The sequence below is a fragment of the Gordionus sp. m RMFG-2023 genome, chromosome 5 (genome assembly GCF_954871325.1).
Source record: "Gordionus sp. m RMFG-2023 chromosome 5, tfGorSpeb1-WG-v2, whole genome shotgun sequence".
Lineage (NCBI taxonomy): Eukaryota > Metazoa > Nematomorpha > Gordioida > Chordodea > Parachordodidae > Gordionus > Gordionus sp. m RMFG-2023.
The window spans coordinates 21,788,193-21,811,435 of NC_088779.1; the positions used below are offsets into that span (position 1 = coordinate 21,788,193).

A 23,243-nucleotide genomic window follows, 5' to 3' on the forward strand; every position below is an offset into this window, starting at 1 on the left:
TCAAATTCGTGGTTAAGAAAGATTGAGTTAAAAGATTTTTTAAATTTTATATTGTGGAAGAATTTGCAATAAAAGGAGCATTATTTAATATTCCCTAAAAAATAACGTAACAAAGTTTGAATTTAGAGAATTTTATTTTAAATTTGTATTTAAATGAGCGAAATTCAAAAGATCAAATGGTTTAAAATTAAAAAAAAGTTATTGATAGTGAGTTTGAATATAATTAATATTGTTTAAATTTATGATTAACACAAATTCTTTTGTTAATTTTGAGTGAAGGGTAAATTTGCTATTTTGTTACAAAAGAAATATTTTAAAACAATAATAACACAGATCTGATTGAAGCATCACAGCGGAATTATTCTCAATATCAATACTACTACACTAATGATGACAAGGTCACATTTTATGCTTTGCTTTTTCTTGCAGATATAAAAATTAAACAATAAAATTAAACAATAAAATTAAACAATTTTTTGATATTAAAAATGATTAAGCAAAATAAATATTTATAAAGAAGGGAAATATTTATAAAAAGGGGTATTTAATAATCTTATTCATAAAAATAGATCTTTATGGGAAATTATGTCAATGCTTTTTATTTAGACACCTTTTATTGATATCATATATATATTTATAAAAGGTGTCTAAATAAAAAGCAAAATATAAATTTCGAAAACAAACTCCTCTTTTTGCCTAAAAACACAGGTAAAGTAATATAGGCATTAAAGGCTCAAATTGGCACCAATATTTATTGTATTTTGATAGCCCTTTAGAGATTGCTTTTATCTACAATATGATATATTATATATTTTTTTACTATAAATAGTTTTTGAGATATAAGCATTTTAAAATTTTAAAAATTCCTAAGTGGTTCTTTTTTTGTACCGCCCTTACATCTCAAAAACCAGGTGTGCTAGCTATCTAAAATAAACGACTTTCTTATTTTTTTACCTATCTAAATAATTCCAAATTTTTTTAACAATTTTAAAAGGGGTCGGCCGAATTGTGATCAATTTGACGTGGAATGGCCCAGCTGATAAAAATTTCCCTGAAGTCTAGGAGCTTATCTGTAAAATCAAGCATATACATAAAACTGGTGTTTGTAGTTATAAATTATTAATTTATTTAACCCCATCAAATATAAATATCCTTTCAGCAATAAATTATCCTGCTATTAAATTTTATCGTAACTCCATGCAGAATATTAAACTCCAAGAATCTAAATTTACCTGGTTTGGGATAACCGTAGCAGGAAATTAGCATGGCTTTTGTTATGCTGCGTTTTTGTTTTTTTTATAAAAATCAAATATATATTATGCGTCTTATTTATCAAGCCATAGGCGTATCCAGGATTGATAAGGGGAGGGGGATTTATGTGCGTTTTTGCTTATAAATATTACTTTAGTCCCACTTATTGTATGACTTTTGCTATATCAGACATTTATAAAAATAATTCTGGATTTTCATTTAACTACTTTTTTTCTAAAAATTTAATTATAGTCATTATTTTAAAATGTAATTATCTTTTATTAATTTTTCACTCAACTTCTTTTTAAATAGATGTATTTTATACATATTAGGTACTGTGTAGTGGGAAACTTATTATTTTCTATAAATGATATTTATAAAAACAGGTAAATTTATAATGAAGGGCCGTATAAATATTTGTAATGGTTATTATTTAGCATTAATTTTTTGATTATAATTTTCGGGATTTATATTTCGATTTCAAAGTTTCCCCTCCCCATGTGATTTTTATGATTTGGCTTGACGAATGCTTAAATTATTCAAATTATTTAAAGTCCAAAGATTTAAGTTTTTATATAAGTTAAATAAAAATAATTTTTCTTAGTACACGATATGCACATCAATGGTTTCCTGACGCCAAATGGTTTGAAAGTTATGTTGGACCCTCCTTATTTCCAGATGATTTTGATACAAGATGGAAACCTCCTATTCCATTCCGTAGATTATCATTTTTAATTTAAACTTTTCTAATTAAATTTCTTATATGAGATATTTTTATATATATTTTATGAAGTTTTATAAAGGATGAGTTTTAAACTTGAGTTTGAAGTTATATAATAAATAAATTTTGAATGCTATATCAATGTTATAAATTGTTAGTATCCAAACCAGCTCCAGAAATGAATATTAAAACGATGCAGCTTAATTTTGGACCTCAACATCCAGCTGCCCATGGTGTCCTCAGACTAATATTACAGCTTGATGCTGAAGTAAAATTATGAATAAAATATTTTTAGATTATATTTTATAAGCTGCATTACATAATCATAAATTTAGAAAATAAGCAAAACATGAATTTTCAATTGATGGCTTATATTAGACCTGCCAGATTCTCAAATTTAGTTTTTCAAATTTTTAAAAGTAGGAATTACAAAGATGCATTTATCACATTTTTTGTAATTTTTTATTGTAAATCATATCCAGAAAGCCCTATGTCTAACTGACAATGCTGTGGTCTCATGTGAATTTTTTTATAGCATTGTTTTTAAAGGGGGCTTTGCCTCCTCCCAACCTTTAATATACTTTTGGTCCACTTTCACCTGGTTTTGGCCGAGCTTTCTTTAATAGCTTATTCCTATTATACATGAATATTTCTTCTATTTTTGCATAAAAACATATATAAAATGATAGGTTAACTATGCAGCTATTCTATTTTTGGATAAAAACATATATAAAACAATGAGTTAACTATTGTAGTTATTACGTTTTAAATAAGAAAAACATTATTACAACCTGATAACCACATTTTATTTTTAGAAATGCACATTTAAAATCTAATAGCCAAAGTAAAGGTGATAACTCCTGTTATATTTCTTCATTGAATAACAATTACTATTAACTTTTCAAATAATGTGCCCAACCCTGGTAGTGTCCATATTATAGAACTGAAGAATCTCATGACATATATTAAGTATTGATTACACTTGTTATTGCACTTGGTTTAGTAATTATTATCTTGTGTTATTTAATTACCACAAGTTATATTTAATTAGTTTCATTTGACCCCAACTATTGAATTTCTGTAAATACAGGGAATTGACATCATAATTTTTTACATAAACATTTTTCAATTGTGAAACCTCCAAGGGTTTTTCAAAAATATCGTTGATATTTATTTCATCAAAATGCTTCAGATACAAATATTGTACATTAATTATAGTTCTTTGTTCACCAAAAACTGTTGTGGTTAAACTATATAAATTGATCATTAGAAAAAATACTTCCATAAAGATCAAAATGATCTGTGTATATGCATTTTTGCATTCATTGCTGTGCATGCTCCTTGTTCTTTTTTTAGCATTTCATTTTGTGCCCAAATGCTATCTGATAAATTTAAATCAGAAATCTTTTAATTTAAATTTGAAATAATTTTTATAGTATTATTTTGAAAGCATGTAAAGGTTATTAGAAGAATTGGTACCTTAGAACATTTTCCTGGTAATAAAATATATAAATTATTGCTCAAAGATATAATGAAAGCTGCCTAATTATTTCAAAAAATTTAGCTACTGATAAGGTTTTCGCCTCAAACGATTATTTAATTATATACTGTAGCATATTATAACAGACTCTAGTAACTCATGTGTCTCTCACCTTATTTCACTAATTTTTAAAGCCTTTGCCTCTTACTTTGGCTAACTGAATTATTTAAAAGGATAGAGCATCCATTCTTTTATCTGATCCGCCAGATCAGCTGTTATCTTGTGTATTATATATTTGCAAACTATTTCTCTTGTTAATCATTTTTAGGGCTAGGTCGATCCACATATTTTTTTATCGATATTTTCGATATTGATTCAAAACCAATCCAATATTTATATTTTTTTACCATCTCCCTTTCAACCAAATGTAATTAAAAAATCCATATTTTCTATACACAAAATAGAATTATGCATTTAATTTTATTTTAATATTTTTATTTCTACAATTAAGACTATAATTTTTTAATAATATATCCATTTTATTTTGAATAATATATAATATGTTGATATGAATTATAAAATTGTAATATTTAATATATAAAATTATAATATATTAGATTTTTTAAAATAAATATGAGAGCCTCTAGATTTTCTGGCAATAAGCTTCTACGATATGAGGAGCCATACTTAAGATAGACTCAGATGGGACACTTGTTGCAGGAGGTTCCAAAAATTTACATGCAAGTTTTGACAATGGATACTTTTCATTAATTCTCCAATATTCAAGTGGATCCATAGGGGATATAATATCAATCTTATTAGAGTTATCTAAATAAACACATAAATTACCATTTTTAAAATAGTGGGTTTCATACAAACCCAACCTTTTTTGGGTTTGAACAATAATCAGATACCACCCAAACAGGCCAATCATAACCCAACCAAGCAATACTAGATAGAATATGATATGAAAAATATGTTATTATACCGTCTAGATATAAAGATTCCTTTAAATATTTCTTGATTTCCTTCAAGTATGGCAGGTCATCTACATTACTATCGAATTCAATTATTTTATTTGTTACTACTCTTTGAATTTGTTAAAGATGAAAAAATAAGTTTTTTTCCCCCTCTTTTATTATGGTTAAGATGAAAAAGTGTTTTTTATCCCCCTCTTTTGTTTATGTTAAAATTAAATAAAGTTTTTTAATACCCCTCCTTTGTTTACAATAAAATGAAAGTTAAAAAAGGTTTATCTTTTTGGTCCCTCTCTTGTTTTAAGTTAAACACAGTGTAAGTAAAACATATGGCTTTTGTGTTTTCTCTCACTTTACTGGATTTCTTACTTTAGGAGTCCTCAGTAAGGTGATCCGAAAATATGAGTTAGACCGTTGGGTCCGGGAGACCACCCTGCATCCCAAGGTATATTTTGAATTTCGGGAAGTATGGGGGGTAGGTTTTATCCCCAATTATGTACGTACGATAAAACTAACACAACTCGTTTCCACGTAAACGTTCTTTTATTTCACTTTGCGCCAATTTAATTTTAATTTATAATTGCGCCTTTTATTTTCCCTATAAAAGGGACGAATTTTTTATAGTTTCCATACACTTTATTTTTTTCTGTAAAATAATTTTGAAAATCTTTATTAATATAAACTTTTTTAGTTTTGTAAAATTTTGATAATAATTATTTTAGTTATTTTGTTAAACAATAAATTTTGATAATAAATTATAATGACTACGACCCGATCTCAAAATCATTTAAACGAAGTGTCTCAAAATTCTTCAGATTTTCAATTTAAATAAATAAAATTTAGGGGGTGTTGTGCATTTCCATTGTTTTAAAAATTATTTAGAATTTTTTAAAAAAGATTTAGAATCCTTCAATTTTTATAAAAATAAATAAAAAGTCTTTTGAAATATTATAATAATGTAAAATAAACTATATAATAAAAATATATATAACATAATAAGCAAAAAAAGTAAAATGATAGGATCGGATCTGTTTTTTATAGGTATCGGCCCGATTCTATATTTTTTAATAGCGCTAAATATCGGTGCCGATCCGATCCCATATTTAATGTTAGAACACAGCCCGACTTATCTTCTTTTTTAAAATTAAATTTTTTAATTTTACCTAGAATAGCATACTTATATTAATGGTTGTCTTTGACATTAGATTTATTAGAAAATCTCTTCCCCTTTTATTGGAAAACTTAAGCCGTCATTTTCTACGTCTTATCCTGAAAATAATAGCTTTTAATTCTTATCATCTTAGGAAATTCCCATCATTTCAATTTTTATTTACAAGATTGCCAAGTTTTTATTATGGTCTTACTCAGCAATATCTAAATGAAAATATATTACCATGATATTATTTATTCTAAAAAAAGGAAATATAATAAAAATAACTTTTAATATATAAAATATATGTATCTCCATTTCTTATGATAAAAGATTAATACATTTATTTATTGTTTTGATCTGTTTCATTTTTCATTTTTTTTTCCTGATCTGCCTCAAAAATTGACATTTTTTTGCGGCCTCGTGGGCAAAAGGCTCACGTAGTCTTTCAGCCAGTCTGCCTCTGATTAAGCCTATATTATCTGACCATAATTTTGAGGTGGTATTCTCTGTTACTTTTGTCTTTCATCACAAAGGAGTAAACATAATTTGTCCCATTTTTTTAATTCCATATCTTCAGATAAAACCAAATAATACAAAGTTCTTCACAATAAAATATCATGCCTACAAACTAGTTTTTATATACCAATGTGAAACCATTTCAATCCGGTTTTATATATCTCTAATTTTTCACTTCCACCTGCATTAAATTAGTTTCCTTTATGTATTCATCTGGTTTAGTTTTGAATAATATCCATCCGGATTTCTAATGTGTCTTTTGTAATTCTAACTTTTACTATGATATCTCCTTTCATATCTCTTCCCAGAAATAATAGAATGGGCGAATTTGCCATTTTCAATCCTACCCCATAACAATTTCTACTCTTTTTTTCTACAATCCACAATAGAGATAGATGCAACCATGCCTGTTAGGCTGAGCAAAATTTAGGGTAGGTTGGACAAATTGTGCAAAATATTTTAACGGGCTAGGCCAAAGTTTTTAAAGCAATTAATTTGACTTATGACGTGTTTCGTCATATAAAATTATGGGGCATAAAAAATGTGCCAGGCGCGTAACCAATGGGGGGGGGGAAATCCCCCCCCCATCGCAAATTTGACTGTTTTCATAAATATCATTTTGGGATCAGGTAAAAATAATTATGCTATAATTCTTTTTTTTTCTTGATGCACATAAAAAACCACTTCATCCTTCCTGTCCTATAGTTGACGTACATAAGTTTTGATACATTTTATTGCAGAAAACGAACGTCTATTAAATAATGTAGAATTGAGAGCAACAGAAAATTCGTTCGTGTTTAATTTAAAGCAATTTGTTTATTTTTTTTTAAATTTTAGATATTCCATAAATTTTGAAGGAAGATAATTCTTCCTATTCTCTAATAATATAAAATTATCAAAAACAACCCTTCCTGCCCCCCCCTACCCCCTCATAAAAAAATTGAGGATTTTTCCCTGGGAGTTCTTACACTTGCCCTAAATTTTGCTCCTTTTAAAAAAATATATATATACTTAAAAATTTTTATACTCCACTAAATTATTTACACCCAAAGACCGTTAAAAAAGCCGACCCTCACATAGGCTACCTTCACCGGGGAACTGAAAAGCTTATAGAATACAAAACCTACCTTCAAGCTCTGCCCTATTTTGACAGACTCGATTACGTAAGTATGATGTGCAACGAACAATGCTTTTCTCTCGCCATCGAAAAATTATTGGGAATAAATATACCGGAGAGGGCCAAATGGATCAGGGGTAAGAATGTACAGTATGTTTTACTTTGTAGTGGGCCTGCACAAATATAAAATATAATAATAAGTTGTTGGCGTCCGATTCATACTTACTATTTGTATAAATCAAATGAATGCGAATAATAAAATCAAATCATTATTTGATTCTAAAATTTAATGTTTTTCTTCTAAAATGGGGTATTTTTATGAGGGTGCATTTAAAATACCGTAAACATGTGTTGTGTAGACCGATACCAACCAGGATTAGTCAATAGAATATAAAAGGATTCAATCAATATTTTCAGGCCATACCAAGAGCCTTTGATAAATTGAGAGGTTGGTGTTAATTATAAATGATTTTATAGGATAGCTTATTACCAGAGATGTGAACCCTTCGGCAAAAAAAAGGTTCCAGGTCCGGGTTCGGGTACAGGAATAAATTTGAAAAGGACCCGGGTCCGGGTTCAGGGAACATAAAAATAATGACTCAAAATAAGATTTTTTTTCTTTCATTTATTATTATAATACTTCAATATATACATATTCATAATTTACAAATGGAAAATTTAAAAATGAAATAATTTATATTTTAAATGTTTTATTCATACGCACAATCATAATATCTTCTAAAATATCATTCTTGAGATTTCCACGTAAAGTAGACAATATATATTTCAAAGATGAAAATACACGTTCTACTCTTACTAAATAGATAGTTATCTTTATAAAATTATTGTACTTGTGTCGCCGGTACATTCATGAAAATTCTAGATAATATATATAATTCTGGATATATTGAAGAATTTTCTTCCCAGAATTTTAAAATATTTATATCCTTATTTATTCTCTTAACTTCTGAGAACTTTACTATTAAAGATGCAATAGACATTTTTTGATCCTCCTTTCTATCTGATGATAATTTGTTATTTTTTTTCAAAAGTAAAATTTCAAGATCATCAATGTTGCTATCATGGAGTTTTACGTATGCCATAAATCCTTAAGATGGTCATTAGCCATTTGTTTTTGTTCAATACTCAATAAAACTTGATATTGAGGGTCTAAATATATAGAAGCGTATACAACACTATTTTGCAAATTTTGTTGCCTCGAATTTTCATGTTTTCTAATATTTCATATAAAAAGGACTGTAAAATTTTCTAAATCTAATCGGCATCTAATCCATATGCCATAAAAATCAAATAAACATAATTGTTCTGATTGTAATCTTATAAGGTCCTTTATTTGGTATTAATCATCTTCCGACAAAATGACTTCACATGCTCCTATAATAAAATCGTTACAAATCTTTCAAACTTAATCGTTTTAGCATCATACAAATTGAGGACCAACGTGTTGTGCATTATCATTTAAATTAAAATATTATTACCTACACTAATGATATCAATCTCTAAATAAAATGGAAGTCCAGGAAGAAAATTTAAAGAAAAACGCGAAGATAAAATTAATAATTCCACAAAAAAAATTTATATTATTTTTAAAATTTTTTATGACACCTAGAACCCTTGGACCCTCCACTTTTAAAAAGGGTTCGAGTTCGGCCAAAATACGAGAGTTCAGGGTCCGGGTTCAGGTTCGCATCCCTGCTTATTACCAATAATATAATAATTTTTACATATGTCTTATTGGGATATATATCGAATAAGGTATTCGGCGTCTGGAGTCTAAATAATTTATCTAGAGCGATTTAAAAAAATTTAAAATTCGATTTAATCGGAAATGTAATTTATTTAGCATGTGTAGAGTATTTACCCTATGAGTTTCAGACAATTTTCATCATAAAATTTTTAGTATTTTTATTTTTTAATTTATAATGAAAAATTAATATAGATTAGGAGTAGTTCTAAAGTTTATGGCAAAGATTTCTTGAAATTTACAGTTTGAATACCCCATACAAACTTGACAATTCTTGTCAAATCAGATTTTTTTTAAATTAAAAAATCTCGTTTAGTAAATTTCAAAATTGAGAAATTTTGAATTTTCACGGATTCCATATATCACTATACATACACCCCCTTAAATAAGGTAATTTTCTTGGAATTAATACAACTAAAAAGCCAAATTTTTTAATTGTGCAAAATGCTCAAAATATTCAAATTTGACAATATTTTGTACCGCTTTTTGGCTTTACTTCTAGCAATATTTGAATATGCGAAATTATGGTTAGTTATTATTAATCCTCAAATTATATCAGGGGATAAGTTTAGTTCCTTTTTTTTTAAAAAAAAAGAATATATATTTAGGTGATACCGATATCCGTATTTATTCGCATTGCACTGCATCAAGATTATAAACGATTTTATTTTGCCTATTTCTTCAAACATTTTTATTAACAAAAAAAGTTTTATTTGGCGAAATTACTCGTATAAAGAACCACATTATGGGTATCACCACACATGCACTGGATTTAGGCGCTATGACCCCCTTCTTTTGGCTTTTCGAAGAAAGAGAAAAGGTTAACATGACCTAATATATATTTTTTATTATCATTTTTGCTTTAAATATAGTTACTTTCAGTCATTTCTAATAAATTAAACTGTTTATTAATTACATTAAATCATTAAACTTTCTAGTTTGTAAAAAAAATTATACCTCTAAATCGCCAAGTTATAAACATATTTATAAATGAAGGCCGGTAATCTGTTATTTTTTTTATGCCTAAAAATTAGGTCTACATTGATCCACAATTTTTTTACATATCTATGATTTGCCGATATTTATTTCAAGGGGAACAGATACCGATATTTACATTGATTTTTTTGTCATTATTTTATCATATAAGATAATGGAATAATAAAAATCTGTGAAATTTTTTTTAAGAAACTCAGAATCTTAACTTATCCCGACCGATTCTTAAGAATCAAAAAAAGTCTCGAAGCTTTACAATTATAAAAATCTGTTTTATCTTTAAATTTGTATAAAGGTTTGTAATTATAAGATATATTAGTAGGAAATAATGCTTAATTTATTAATATATAGCCCTTAAATAATAATTATATATACGTATAATAATGATGATCAGAATTTTCCCCTATCTATTTTAACATTAATACAAATAAGAATATAAATTAATTTGCTATAATGCTAGCACATTATATATATTATATTCATATTAAATTTTCTGTATAACAAATATGCATCCTTTAATTGAATAAAAAGTAAAAACAAATTAAATATAAATATCAATTAATAAAATATTGAAATATAAAATTAATATTTCGGAGATAAAATATTTATATCTTTGTTTAATGAAATTTAAATTTGCAAGATTTTTATTTACTATAAACTCTTTCTTAATAAAAAACGATGCAATAAAAATACACAAAAATTTAGGGTAATCTTTTTTTAAAAAGTGGGCACCTTCTTTTACAATTTTTATGGTAAAAAAATATGTACAAAATCGGTATCGGTTAATTTTCCTAAAAGTTTAATATTAGCTCCCATCCGATACTGGTATTTAATATCGGTACTACCCTACTAAAAATTAAATATCTATTTTATTAAAATCGTTCTCCCAATATTTAGCTAATGGAATTCTACGAAAGAGCATCAGGGGCCAGGTTACACGCAGCTTATGTTAGGCCAGGCGGAGTTGCGCAGGTAATCATCAACATATTTTTCAAAAAAAGAAGAGAATCGTTTCATATATTATAAATATATTACATTATACCATAATAATAAAAATTAGTTGCACTTTTTGCTATAACCAGTTTCTGTAAATTTTTTAGATGGCATCCGGTTCCTATAAATTTTAATAGAATAATTGCTGGTTATAATTACGGTTCCAGGTTTTTGGGATTCCAAACTGTTAAAAACTTTTGCTACACTTATAAAAAGGGGAGGTGGGTGACAATACTTGCACCATTATTTCTTGAAGATTTTATTATATTTTTTTTAAATTATAATGATCATTCGCACATTTAGGACCTCCCATTGGGTCTTCTAGACGACATATACGAATGGGTTATGCAGTTCCCTCAAAGGATAGACGAAGTCGACGATTTATTGACCGAAAATAGAATTTTTAAATCGAGAACCGTCGATATCGGGGTTGTAACGGCCCAAGACGCCCTTAATTTGGGATTTAGGTATTTTTTCCACCCTATTGCGCAGAATAAATATTCAAACTAGTGTATCGGGATCTATCAAAAAATAAATTGATTTCCAACTATTTTGTTATTTTTTTTAAATATCGTGTTATGGATATCAAATTATTTTTTTTTACTAGCCTTAAAAAATTTATAGGTAAATGTATATTGTATATAATATGATTGTAATAAAACATATTAGCAATAATCTTAATATTTTGTTTACTCCATAGTGGCGTGATGGTGAGGGGGAGCGGAATAAAATGGGATTTGCGTAAATCGCAACCTTACGACGCTTACGATCAAGTTGATTTTGACGTTCCTGTAGGAATCAAGGGCGACTGTTATGATAGGTTTAAAAAACATGCTTAAATATTAGATTTATCTATCATTTTTCAGAATCTTTTGTTGTTAAAATAACGAATACGGTATTAATTAATATACAAACAGTATCATAGGCGTAGCCAGGATTTTCATAAAGGGGGTGGGGGAATTAAAAAATTTATAAAAAGTAGACATATAGTTGATTTTACTCTATTATATAGAATTAGTTATAAAATACTAGGTAAATTTTTACTTTTACAGACATATTTGACAGTTAGAGAATATATTACAGTTAATAATTTAACATATTTTACTAATCAATGCTCTTGATATTAAATATAGCAACAATTTGCATTCAATTATTTAACGCCATTTAATTATTTTAAGTAAAAATGATATTTAAATTTAATCTTCATATTATTCATCCCACAATGTCTTCAAAAGATATTTTCTGATGTCCTTATCAATATTTTATAGTTTTCTGTAAAATATATAATTCGCTATATTGGTAAAAAATACTTGATTATCATTTGATAATTAGATATACTGTAAATCTACGACATATAATATTCCACTGTTTGTATTGTGCTTTAATATTTTTTTAATTTATGATTTAATTTTTTCAATGTTTTATAATTATATTTTACTTTTATTAAGATAAATAAATTAAAATTACTCACTTTATAAAAAATTATATTTGATATATTATATTATTTAGTAATTTTATGGATCTATTATTAATAATTATAATACATTTCACTTCTGTCTTAAGACTTATTTTTGGCTTATATTCCATTTATTAAAAAACATTTTTGGTTCATTTTATATATTTATAAATTTATTTTCCCAAAAATCTATATATTATGATTAATAGTTTTATAAAAAAAATCAACTTTTACATTCTTTCTTTCAAATTATTATTTAAGATAAATGCATACATATTTGAGGGTCAGGGAGTGGGGGGAGGACTAAGGGGGATATTTTTTATTAGCTAAAAATGATATTTACAATGATAAATTTCTGAAGGGGGGAATTTTCCCTTGCCCCCCTCTGGCTACGCCTATAAACAGTATATAATTTATGGCCTTATATAGAAACTGATATTGTGTCTTATTTTATTTCCCCCTTTCGAATAAGTTTAATAGCCTATGACTTAATACAAGACAGAGGCACTCCAAAATGAATCGGATAAATATAATATTTTTTGAAGTTGGTCACATTTTTTTTAGCTTGTATAAACTATAATTTAAGTAGTTGAGAGTTGTGAAGGGAATCAACGAAAGATTAAATATTGTAGAGAATAGTAATAATTAACCATTTTTTAACTAGCTTATTCTTTTGTTTTTGTTTTGGAGGAGGGAAGGGTGGGGGGGGGGGGTTATAGTTTTTATATTAATACGGGGTTAATATGTTTTCTTAAATATATATACGTAATAATGTTTTAATTGCTTATGTCAAAGTTTTCTTTATTCAATATCAAAAACCAAAAAATAATAATCAATAAAATACAAAATCAAAGTTTTTATAGCCTTTTTTCTTGATAAATACAAATTTATTAATAATTTATTTATTTATGCTACTGATTATATAATAAAAATTGATTTCTTTATTTATGATACTAATTGATGATACACAATTAATAATAATGGATTAAACTTATATTATAAACGTAACTACAATTCCCTGCCAAACCACTTACTAAATACACTCCAACCTTTGACACGCTTCCACCGACAAAAGTCCCACGTCCGGCGTGTGGTTTCCTCAATCTCTGAACCGACATTCAGTATCCTCGTCCTCCCAGAGGCTTCCCACCTCGGAGTCATTTAATATCACGTCTAACCAGATCCCTAAGTCTAAGCGTGGTTACTACTTGAGATAGCCCGATGCTCGTCGGATGGGAATTGGCACTGACAGTCGGAAAGGTGGTAACAGAGATAACGAGGTGGCGGATCTGAGGCATCTAGAGGCAGAGCTTGGTGATGTGGGAAGTCTGGAAATGGAGTAGCTGGTTAGAGATGATATTTAATGACTCAGAGGTGGGAAGCCTCTGGGAGCGAGGATGCTGAATGTCGGTTCGGGGGAGGAAACCACAGGAAACGCTCGACGTGGAATTTATGTCGGTGGGAGTGTGTCAAAGGTTAAGGTGTTTTTTAGTATGTGGCTTAGCTGGAAATAGTAGTCATATTTATGATATAGGTTTAATCAATTATTATTAATAAATCTGTATTTATCAAGATAAAAAAAGCTATAAAAACCTTGTTTCTTGTATTTTATTGGTTATTATTTTTTGGTTTTTGATATTGAATAAAAAAACCTTGACGTAAGAAAATAAAACAATATTACTTATATATATATATAATAAGAAATCATATTAACCCCGTAATAATATAAAAGTTGGCCTGCTAATAATTTATTTTAGATTGTTGCATTTTATTATTTTCATGTTTTTATTATGTATTGTTTTTATTATATATATATATATTTGTGGTTTTATACTTTCTCAATTTGAATATTTTCGTAATTCTTTTTATTTTATTTCACCGTCAACCAACAATATTAAATCAATAAATGTCAAAAATTAAAACAAAGTTTATAATTAAAAAGAAAATTAATTTAAAAAAAATTAAAAATGATGATTTTCTTACCTTTTTTTTGGGCTTATATAGTTTTCCAAAATTATTTAAAAAAATATATAAATTTATTAATAATAAAAAAAATTAAATTTATAAAAATATAATATTCAATGATGACTCTACAAAAATTTTAATAATCAAACCATAAAAAAATACATATATATGACAATTATTATGATTATTAGATAAAAGCTACAATCATTAAATATTATATATATAGATATAAAATAGTTAAATTCTTTTAGAATTTATTTATTCTTAGTGTGATTCTTTTTATTTCAAAGTTTTTATCAAGGGGTTTGTATTTTAATTGTTAAACACAATTTGAGTTTTAAAAATTAATAAGAAATTTTTTCTTAATAATAAAAATACTTTTTTTATTGACTTAAAACTATTAATTATAAACATGGCTAATTATTGTGTTAAAAAATATATTGCATATTTATTATTTATATTAAATGAAATTAAAAAAAAAAATTTATTCGCCAAGTTTTGAACGAACGTGAACTCGTTCGATTTTTGCCAATGAACATTGAACGCTAACGCGTTTGATTTTTTTAGAAATGTTTACAACCCTAGTAATTTCTTCTTTATAATTTCGTTTTTTCACGTGGTATTATCAGGTATCTTTGTAGAATGGAAGAGATGCGACAAAGCGTAAGAATAATTCATCAGTGTCTCAATAAAATGCCGACCGGTGAAATCAAAGTAGACGACAATAAAATAAGCCCACCATCTAGGGCCGAAATGAAAGTTTTTTTCCCATTTAAATTTTTATAAAAAATATATTTTAGAGAAAAATTAGGAAAAAGGCAAAGTTTATATAGGAAGCTTTATCAAAATACGATCGTTTATTTCCCCAGAATCTATTAATACATTTTTCACTATTACTTTAAATTTTTTTTAGGAGATATAGATAAGATTTCCAATTTTAACCGATTTTTATTTTAGCATATAGACACAACAAACGGTTTAAACCTGTAAATTGAGTTTTTTTTAAAAAAAATCGCCTAAAATAGGAAAATATTATGTATATTCTTAAAATAGATTCCCAAATTTATGATATTAACGATATTTCCACCATTTACAATTTACAAAATGCAGCTAAGATTATTTGAAATAAAAAAATAAAAATCGGGCAAGGCTGGAAAATCAGTCTGAGGTTGAAAAGATCGATCCAGACCGTAGTCCTAAATAAAAAGACCGGTCTTTTTATTTGTTTAAAAAACATTTTTTTAACCTAATTTAATTTGTTTTATCATTTTATTAAATATAAGAGTATTATATAAACAATAAAATTTATCCAATGGTATTGAAGAAAGTGATTTTGTGCTTGTGGAGGGCATATTAAAATTAAGAGTAGATTGTGTTTTTGAGATATTTTCATTTTCATCATTAGAAGTATATATTTTATGTTTTATCAGATGTCTGCTTAAGGTACCTAATTATTTTATTAAGAATAAGGTTAAGTTATTTTGACAATGAATTATTCAGACAGTTTCATAAGAAAAAATAGAACTATATAAATAATAACTAAAATATTTTATTGCTTAAAAAATTATAATTATTTTGTTACTTGTTGCTGACTATACATTAAATTTGGTACTGCAGTGAACACATACTCATGTTTTTTATTGGGACTATAATTGAATTGTAAAACAAACTTAAATAATAATAAAAGACCGGTGCGGACCGCGGTCTGGACCGTAAAAAATAAAAAGATCTGTCCCGGTCTAAGACTGATAGGACCGGACCGTTGACCTTCACTACTGCTGATCTATGATTATTATCAAATATTTTTTTATTATAACCTTTTTTCACCATATGTTATACAAAATTTCAATAAGGATTCGATGGAAGCTTTGATACACCATTTTAAGCTATTTACCGAAGGATTCCAAGTACCTCCTGGTTCCACTTACACAGCCATAGAAGCTCCCAAGGTTATATTTACAGTTATTTTTTTGTTAAATTTATTTTAATTTGAATTTAATCCTTATAAAATACTCGATCTTTGAGTATTATTATAAACCATACTTTTATATTATGTTTTATAATATTTTTAATTAAAAATCCCACATTTGACTTTATTCATGCATACAAGTTTTTTATTAATTTTATAATAGATATCATATAAATTAAAATAATAAGTTGTAAAATAAAATACATATTTAGGAATAAAATTTATAATCCATATTTTAAATATTTTTTTAAAAAAAGGTTGAAAATCTCTGGTAACGGTAATGTTGTTAAACGGCAGGATTTGAGCTTATTTTTAAAAACTGCAAACTCAATATTTTACTCAGAAAAATATAACGCAATCCTGATGTTATGCTCATAGATGGCACATAGATTTGGACATCCATTAGCGAAATTTCAGGCTTATGCAATATTTTTCTGAATAAAATATTAAGTTACCCGTTTTTAAAAATTGGCTCAAATAGAATGATTTAACGGCACTATGTTGGCCATGAATCTTTAAATAATTTTAAAATTGTAACGTTAAATATCAAAATTGATTTTTTATTTGGTCAAAATATTTTTGGAATACAAATTTTTAGAAAAATTAAATAAAACAATGCTTTAGCATATTTTCTTTTATAAAGATTAATCAAATTGTGTTTTTAAAATGTTTGGATGCCTGTAGATCCTCCTATTGGTGACCCGAGAACGAAGATTTTATCTTTAAGCATACGAGTAGGGAGATTAATAATTGGGGAAAAATTTGTAGTTGAGTATATAATTTTTATAATTTACGGACAAATTTAGTTGTTGAAAATTTAAAATGATGATATCTACAGCTTTAAATATTTCACTGATAAGACCCGATAATGTGGCATCATTTAAATACTATACATTGAGATCGAGATTACAATTGGTTTTTATATTTTGGATGATGTTGTTTATGGCTAAACAGAATAAAGGGAGACCAGTGGATTCTCTTGTTGTATTCCTTGAGCTGAAAGAATAGTTTGTTTGCCATATCGTAATATGGTAAACAGTAACTTGACTGGATATAATTGAAATAATCTGGATAAATTTCTAAACATCCTTGGATTAAAAAATTACAATTATGGTATTGTAGGCATTTTTTATGTAAAGTTTGTCGAATGCGTGTTCTAAAGCATGGATATCCAAATCAATCCTTGTTACATGGCTTGTTTTTTCTCACCCTCCTTTTCCAAACCCAATTCTGATAAGGGTTTTTTTTATATTTGCATATAATTTTGAGATAATCCTTCTTCCCCCCCCTACAGAAATTGGTAGGGTGTCTTGATCTGGATTCTGTAGACAATTAGTCTGGCTCCTAAGAATAGTGGAATTATTGGATGAGGTATACCTAGACCTGTGCACCGCCGGTCAAATACGCGGCCGCTAGTGATTTTTGACCATGCCGACGCCACCGCCAAAAAGTGTCAGCACTCAACACGCCACCGCCAATGTAAAAATTTGGCGGCGTGGCGGCGTGATACATATTTTTTATTATTAAAAATAATATTTATTTTATATATTATTTATGAATTGTAATTAGAAGAAAAATAATATTAAATATATTTAAATTATTAAAAAATACGTTTATTTTTTTAAAATTAATAAATATTATTTGCTATAAAAATATTTGATTTGTAACAAGAGGGTGCAGGACCCAATGTAAAGAAGTGTTCGTCTAGGAGAATATGAACATCATATATGTTTGGGGCATGGATTACATAATCTAATGACAGTCGACGGAATAAAAAAAGTTAATAAAATAGGAAATGTTTTGAATCGATATCATTTACATAGAATATTTTAGATTTGGATAATAATGTTCCTTTTTATGAGGATTGTTTTGGGTTTGATGATGATAGTGCAAATCGAAAATCATATGAGAAAGAACATAAAACCTTAAAATTAAATGTGCCTACGTGTTGACATAGTATTTAAATAATGCTAGAAAGTGTGAGTGGCAATAAAAAAATCCTATAAATATTCTATTAAATAGAATGGAGAAACCGGATCTCAAATTATTTAACTCCGATTGGGACTTGGTGCATAAACTTTTAAATTTTCTTAAAACCTTCAAAAAACCGGTTGTATTTTAATCCGCCCAAAAAAGATTTACTATAAATTTATCCTTACTATTTCGTAGTGAAATTAAAAATCATCTAATTGTAAAAAGAATATGATAGTCCTCCCATAGCATCCCTTAAAAAAAATATGCTTATAAATTTGATCATAGATTTCCAATAACCGATCTTCAATTTTAAAATACATAAATTAGTTTTTTAAAATATTATTTCTCTTTGTTTTATTTTTTACTTAGATGTTAGGAGCACTTTTGGATCCTCGTTTTCAATCTATAAACATAGTAAATGAATATTTAAAGGAAAAAAATATTACTCCGGGGAAATTTTTATGTCAACACGCTACCTTGTGAAACGACGGAAGTTGCTTCAGAATTCGATTATCTTAAGTCCTACCAAACATTCATCTAGTAATAACAATAATCTGGAACAACAAGATTATTTAACTAGTCTAGAAAAAGAGTGTTATTCATTATTTTCGCTTTATAATTTAGAGATAAAAGATGTCTTAAATTTTTGGAAGATAAGAGCAGTGGATCTTCCTAAACTTTCAATATTAGCTAGAAAGATTCTGTGCGTTCTAGCTACGAGTACTCAGCGAACATGTATTTTCCATAGCTGGACTCACTCTGAACTCTAAAAGATCATTATATCCTATAAATCCAAATAAAATAATATTTATACATGATAATTATAACTTAATAAAATCGTTAAATTGTAGTTATAAACATGATAAAGCATAAAATTTATTTTAAAAGTGTTTCCAATGAATTTATAATTTTAATTAAAAAATTTAAGTTAGAAAAATATTTGTTCTTTGGAGCCAGACTATTTGCCTTTATAAAAAGGATCATCTCAAAAATTATGCGTATAAAACCATTTATATTTATGATATACTGTAGGTCGGTTTAAAAAAAATTAGTAGGGTTTTATAATTGCATAGGTATTAAATTTTAGAAATGTGCCGAACGATCCTTCTAAAAATCACATAGTAATAGTCCAGACATTTTAAGCCATTATCAAGCAATTATGTTATTTTCGATGATTGGTATGAGAATTTAAGTATTTCGCTTCTTTAAACATTTGGCGAATCATCGTGATAACTAACCTTTTAAAAATTCGAAGTCATATTATTTCTAACTGTTTACAAATAAGTATGTAATCTGAGCACTGTGGAGACCGGAAATATTTGTTTTAAGACCTCATTTATACTAAACGTGTTATGTTTAAGCGTTGCGTTATTTATAAAATCAAGTCAATAGGAGTGTTATAATGATAACGCTATGGTAAAATTTGAAAAACATATGTTGCGACATACATTTTAAAAATCATTAACGCTATGAAGAATTGTTAAATTACGCAACGTTGGCACATAACGCGTTTACTATAAATGAGGTCTAACTAAGATTAACTAATCTTTTTGACTGTTTTATATTTTTTTATATACACCCAAGGGCGAATTCGGTGTTTACCTCGTGTCTGATGGTACTAGTCGACCCTACAGATGCAAAATTAAAGCTCCCGGGTTTTCACATTTGGTAAAAATTTTCTTTTTTTTTGCTGCGATTCTTTTTCATCTTATATTATTTTATTTTTTCTTTCTCTCGCAAAATATCAGGCCGCCATCGATAAAATTGGTAAGAATTTGTTTTTGGCAGATATAGTCGCCATTATAGGTATATTACTATTTCTAAGTCTTATAATATATATTAGAGATCTGCAAATCACGGCCCTAACAGGTTTCGGGCTGGGCCGGGTCTATTTTAAAATAATGATTTTGGGTCGGGAATAATATTTTTTAAAACATTTTGCAAGTTTAAATTTTTAAATATGATATCATTACATTTTGTCAAATAAATTAATATATTTAAAATTCTTGCAAGAAACAAGGCGATAATATTTTTTATTTGTAGAATATTTTTTTTATATATTAAAATAAATTTGGGTCGGGACGGGCGGATAAATAATTATTATTTCGGGTCGGGCATTTCGGGACAAATAAAACAAAATTTGGGCCGGACTTGGCCTGGCTTGAAAAATTAGGCCCGATGTAGATGAAACATTTTATTTATTATCGAATTTTCATTATTATTTCTTTATAAATTCTTACAGCCACAGTTGTTTTTTTTTAACTTTTACTTTACGTTAACTCTTACCTCTTTGTCCACAAACATCAGGACAATATATTAAAGTTTAAAGCTAACATTAAAAAAAGTTTAAAAAAAACAGCTCATGAAATTTACATTTTCAATAACTTATATTATTTTTTTTATTAATTAATATTATTAGGAACCTTAGACATTGTGTTTGGAGAAGTGGATAGATGAAATTTGTTTTTAAAAATAATATTGGTAAAAAGAATGTATAGAAAAATATTATCCTTATAATCTTGATTCGATTCAATTTAAATAGTGTTTATATACTGTGTTTATATACTGTTTATCGTAGATCATTTGTAAAAGAGCTTATTTATGATATGAATATTTATGACTGTAGTTTTAAATTCTTTTATTTATTAATAAATAAAATGTGTGTGAATTAAAAGCTTCTTTTTTTTAAATAAGATTTTTTTCCCCTCTCTCAAAATATTTTGATGTTCCATCTATGGAATAGAATAATGAGCACCCATAAAATAGTTTATTTAAAAAAAATTATACAGCTAAATTTTAATATAAAGAATGATTATTATGTAAATAAACTCCCTATTCTTAGCACCTTTATTTTAGATAGAACTTTGTTTTTTCTTTATTACCCAATGCTCAATGCGATTATATCTTAAGTGAGCTGGGACTTGGGAGTTAGGACTAGTGTTGTTAAACGGCTCGTTTTGAGCCGATTTTTAAAAACTGCTACTCAATATTTCATCAGAATAATATTACGCGAACCTGAAGATTTTGTTTGTAGAAGGAACTAAGGTTTGATCTCAAGGCTTAGGCAATATTTTTTGACTAAAATATTAATTTAGCCGTTTTTTAAAATCAGCTCAAAATGAGCTGTTTAACAACACTAGTTAGGACCCTGGATCATACAAATATTTGAATATTTCGTTAGATATATTCTACAATTATGATGGAAGCTTTTTTGTTTAGATATATTAAGCTAGTAAATCACTTCAAAAAATTATAGTAAGTAAATTAGTAGGATAATTAAAAGAAAATTTAAAAATTTAGCAAATTAACTATAAACTGCAAATTTTATATATGAAAGTATCAACATTTAGAAATATTATTCGAATACGAATAACAAAAAAATATTCGATTTTAATATATTAAATTACTCGAATATTGAATATTTAGAAGCACTAGCTGCTCATAAATAGTCCAATAAATACTTAGACATGATGTGGCTAAGAATTTACTTCACAAGTTTCCTCCCCCAAATATGAATTTAATTACATTTTAAATTTTTTGGTCCCGTGAGAAAATATTATTAGTGAATTATATTGTATCGTGTACGAAACATTTCAATTACATATAAACTTTTGATAAAAATTAAAAACAATTAAAATATATACTCTTTTTTTGAAAAAATTGATCAACAAAGTGAGTTGTTTGATGAATCAAATGTACTCTTTATCTTTTAATGGATATATATTTATTTTTTATATATGATTCTGACGTGATTATCTCAAAGTATAAAAGGGCGTTTACTATTTATACGCATTTACTCTATCCGCCATTATTATTTAAAAAGTGATTCTGGATATGAAAAAAAACTGTTAATTCGTTTGTACTCATCTCTATAATGGAAAAAATTGTGAAATGCAATTTTTGAATAAACCAATTAATACTAATTTAAAATATACAAACCTTTCGAGGAAAAAAAAATCCCCCACAATATACAATCATTATAATCAAAGTTTGAAATACACTTTTAAAATAGAAAAAATCTTCAAAGATTTGGATTTTTTAAGTGGAGATTTATTTTAGACTGTGTCCAAAATATTTTGAAAATAACCTCATAATTTATAAAGTTTTACAAATTAATAACAAAACATTTAGAATACAGTCAAGTTTTATAAAAATTAAAAAAATAACGAGAATAAAATACGAAAAATAACATTAGTTTTTTCATAAAAATTACTCAAATAAATTAAAGAAAATTTTTTTGGGAAGTTTTTTAGATAAAATTTTGCCTAAAATTAAAAAAGTTTTTTCTAAAAATCTTTCATCATGGTGATTTTGATTTTTAAAACAGATATTTTCTATTTTGGGCACAAAAAAATTTTGAAGATTTTTCAAACTCTGATTTTAACATGTTTGATAGGCCTATCAAAAACGAATTGAATAATGCATTATTTACTTTGTCGTTAAGCGAATTGAATATTTAAATACACTACGAATAATAATACTATTCGATAATTGAATTATTCGTTTTTTAAAAAATATTGAAAAATAATTCGTACGAAAATATATAGACAGATTTTGTTAAAATTTATTATTATTCTATTATGTCATTTAGTATAGCAATAAAATGGGCTGTTAGCTCTTAAAAAGAGGAACCTGAGTTGAGCTGATCTAAACATCAGATGAAAGATTTATCTGAGAGTTTATTTTATTGATTATTTTTTTTTAAGTTTTATGCATGCGCAATTTATCTATATATGACTTAGCGATGAATTAAGATCATTTATAAAATCCTTTGATTTACAGTTTTAATTTTATTATGTTATTATTTATAAAAAGTTTTAGCAAACTATTTTATAATGCTTTTGCAAAAATTGTAAATAGTATTTTAACTATATCCACTGTAGTTCAATTTAGTATATTTTTCTCCTCCTCTT

General features: G+C 26.7%; 1 protein-coding gene across 1 annotated transcript; it reads left to right on the top strand.

Annotated features, from left to right (window-relative positions):
- The first annotated feature begins 1,719 nt into the window (after positions 1-1,719).
- On the top strand, positions 1,720-20,939 carry LOC135929315 (NADH-ubiquinone oxidoreductase 49 kDa subunit-like). The gene is made up of 13 exons (XM_065465846.1): positions 1,720-1,818; positions 1,856-1,968; positions 2,131-2,240; positions 7,151-7,352; positions 9,688-9,800; positions 10,871-10,945; positions 11,270-11,433; positions 11,667-11,786; positions 15,017-15,146; positions 16,241-16,336; positions 19,915-19,998; positions 20,079-20,136; positions 20,750-20,939. Exons 1-13 carry the CDS (start codon positions 1,778-1,780, stop codon positions 20,785-20,787), a joined length of 1,344 nt encoding a protein of 447 aa, XP_065321918.1. The 5' UTR covers positions 1,720-1,777; the 3' UTR covers positions 20,788-20,939.
- The last annotated feature ends 2,304 nt before the right edge of the window (positions 20,940-23,243 follow it).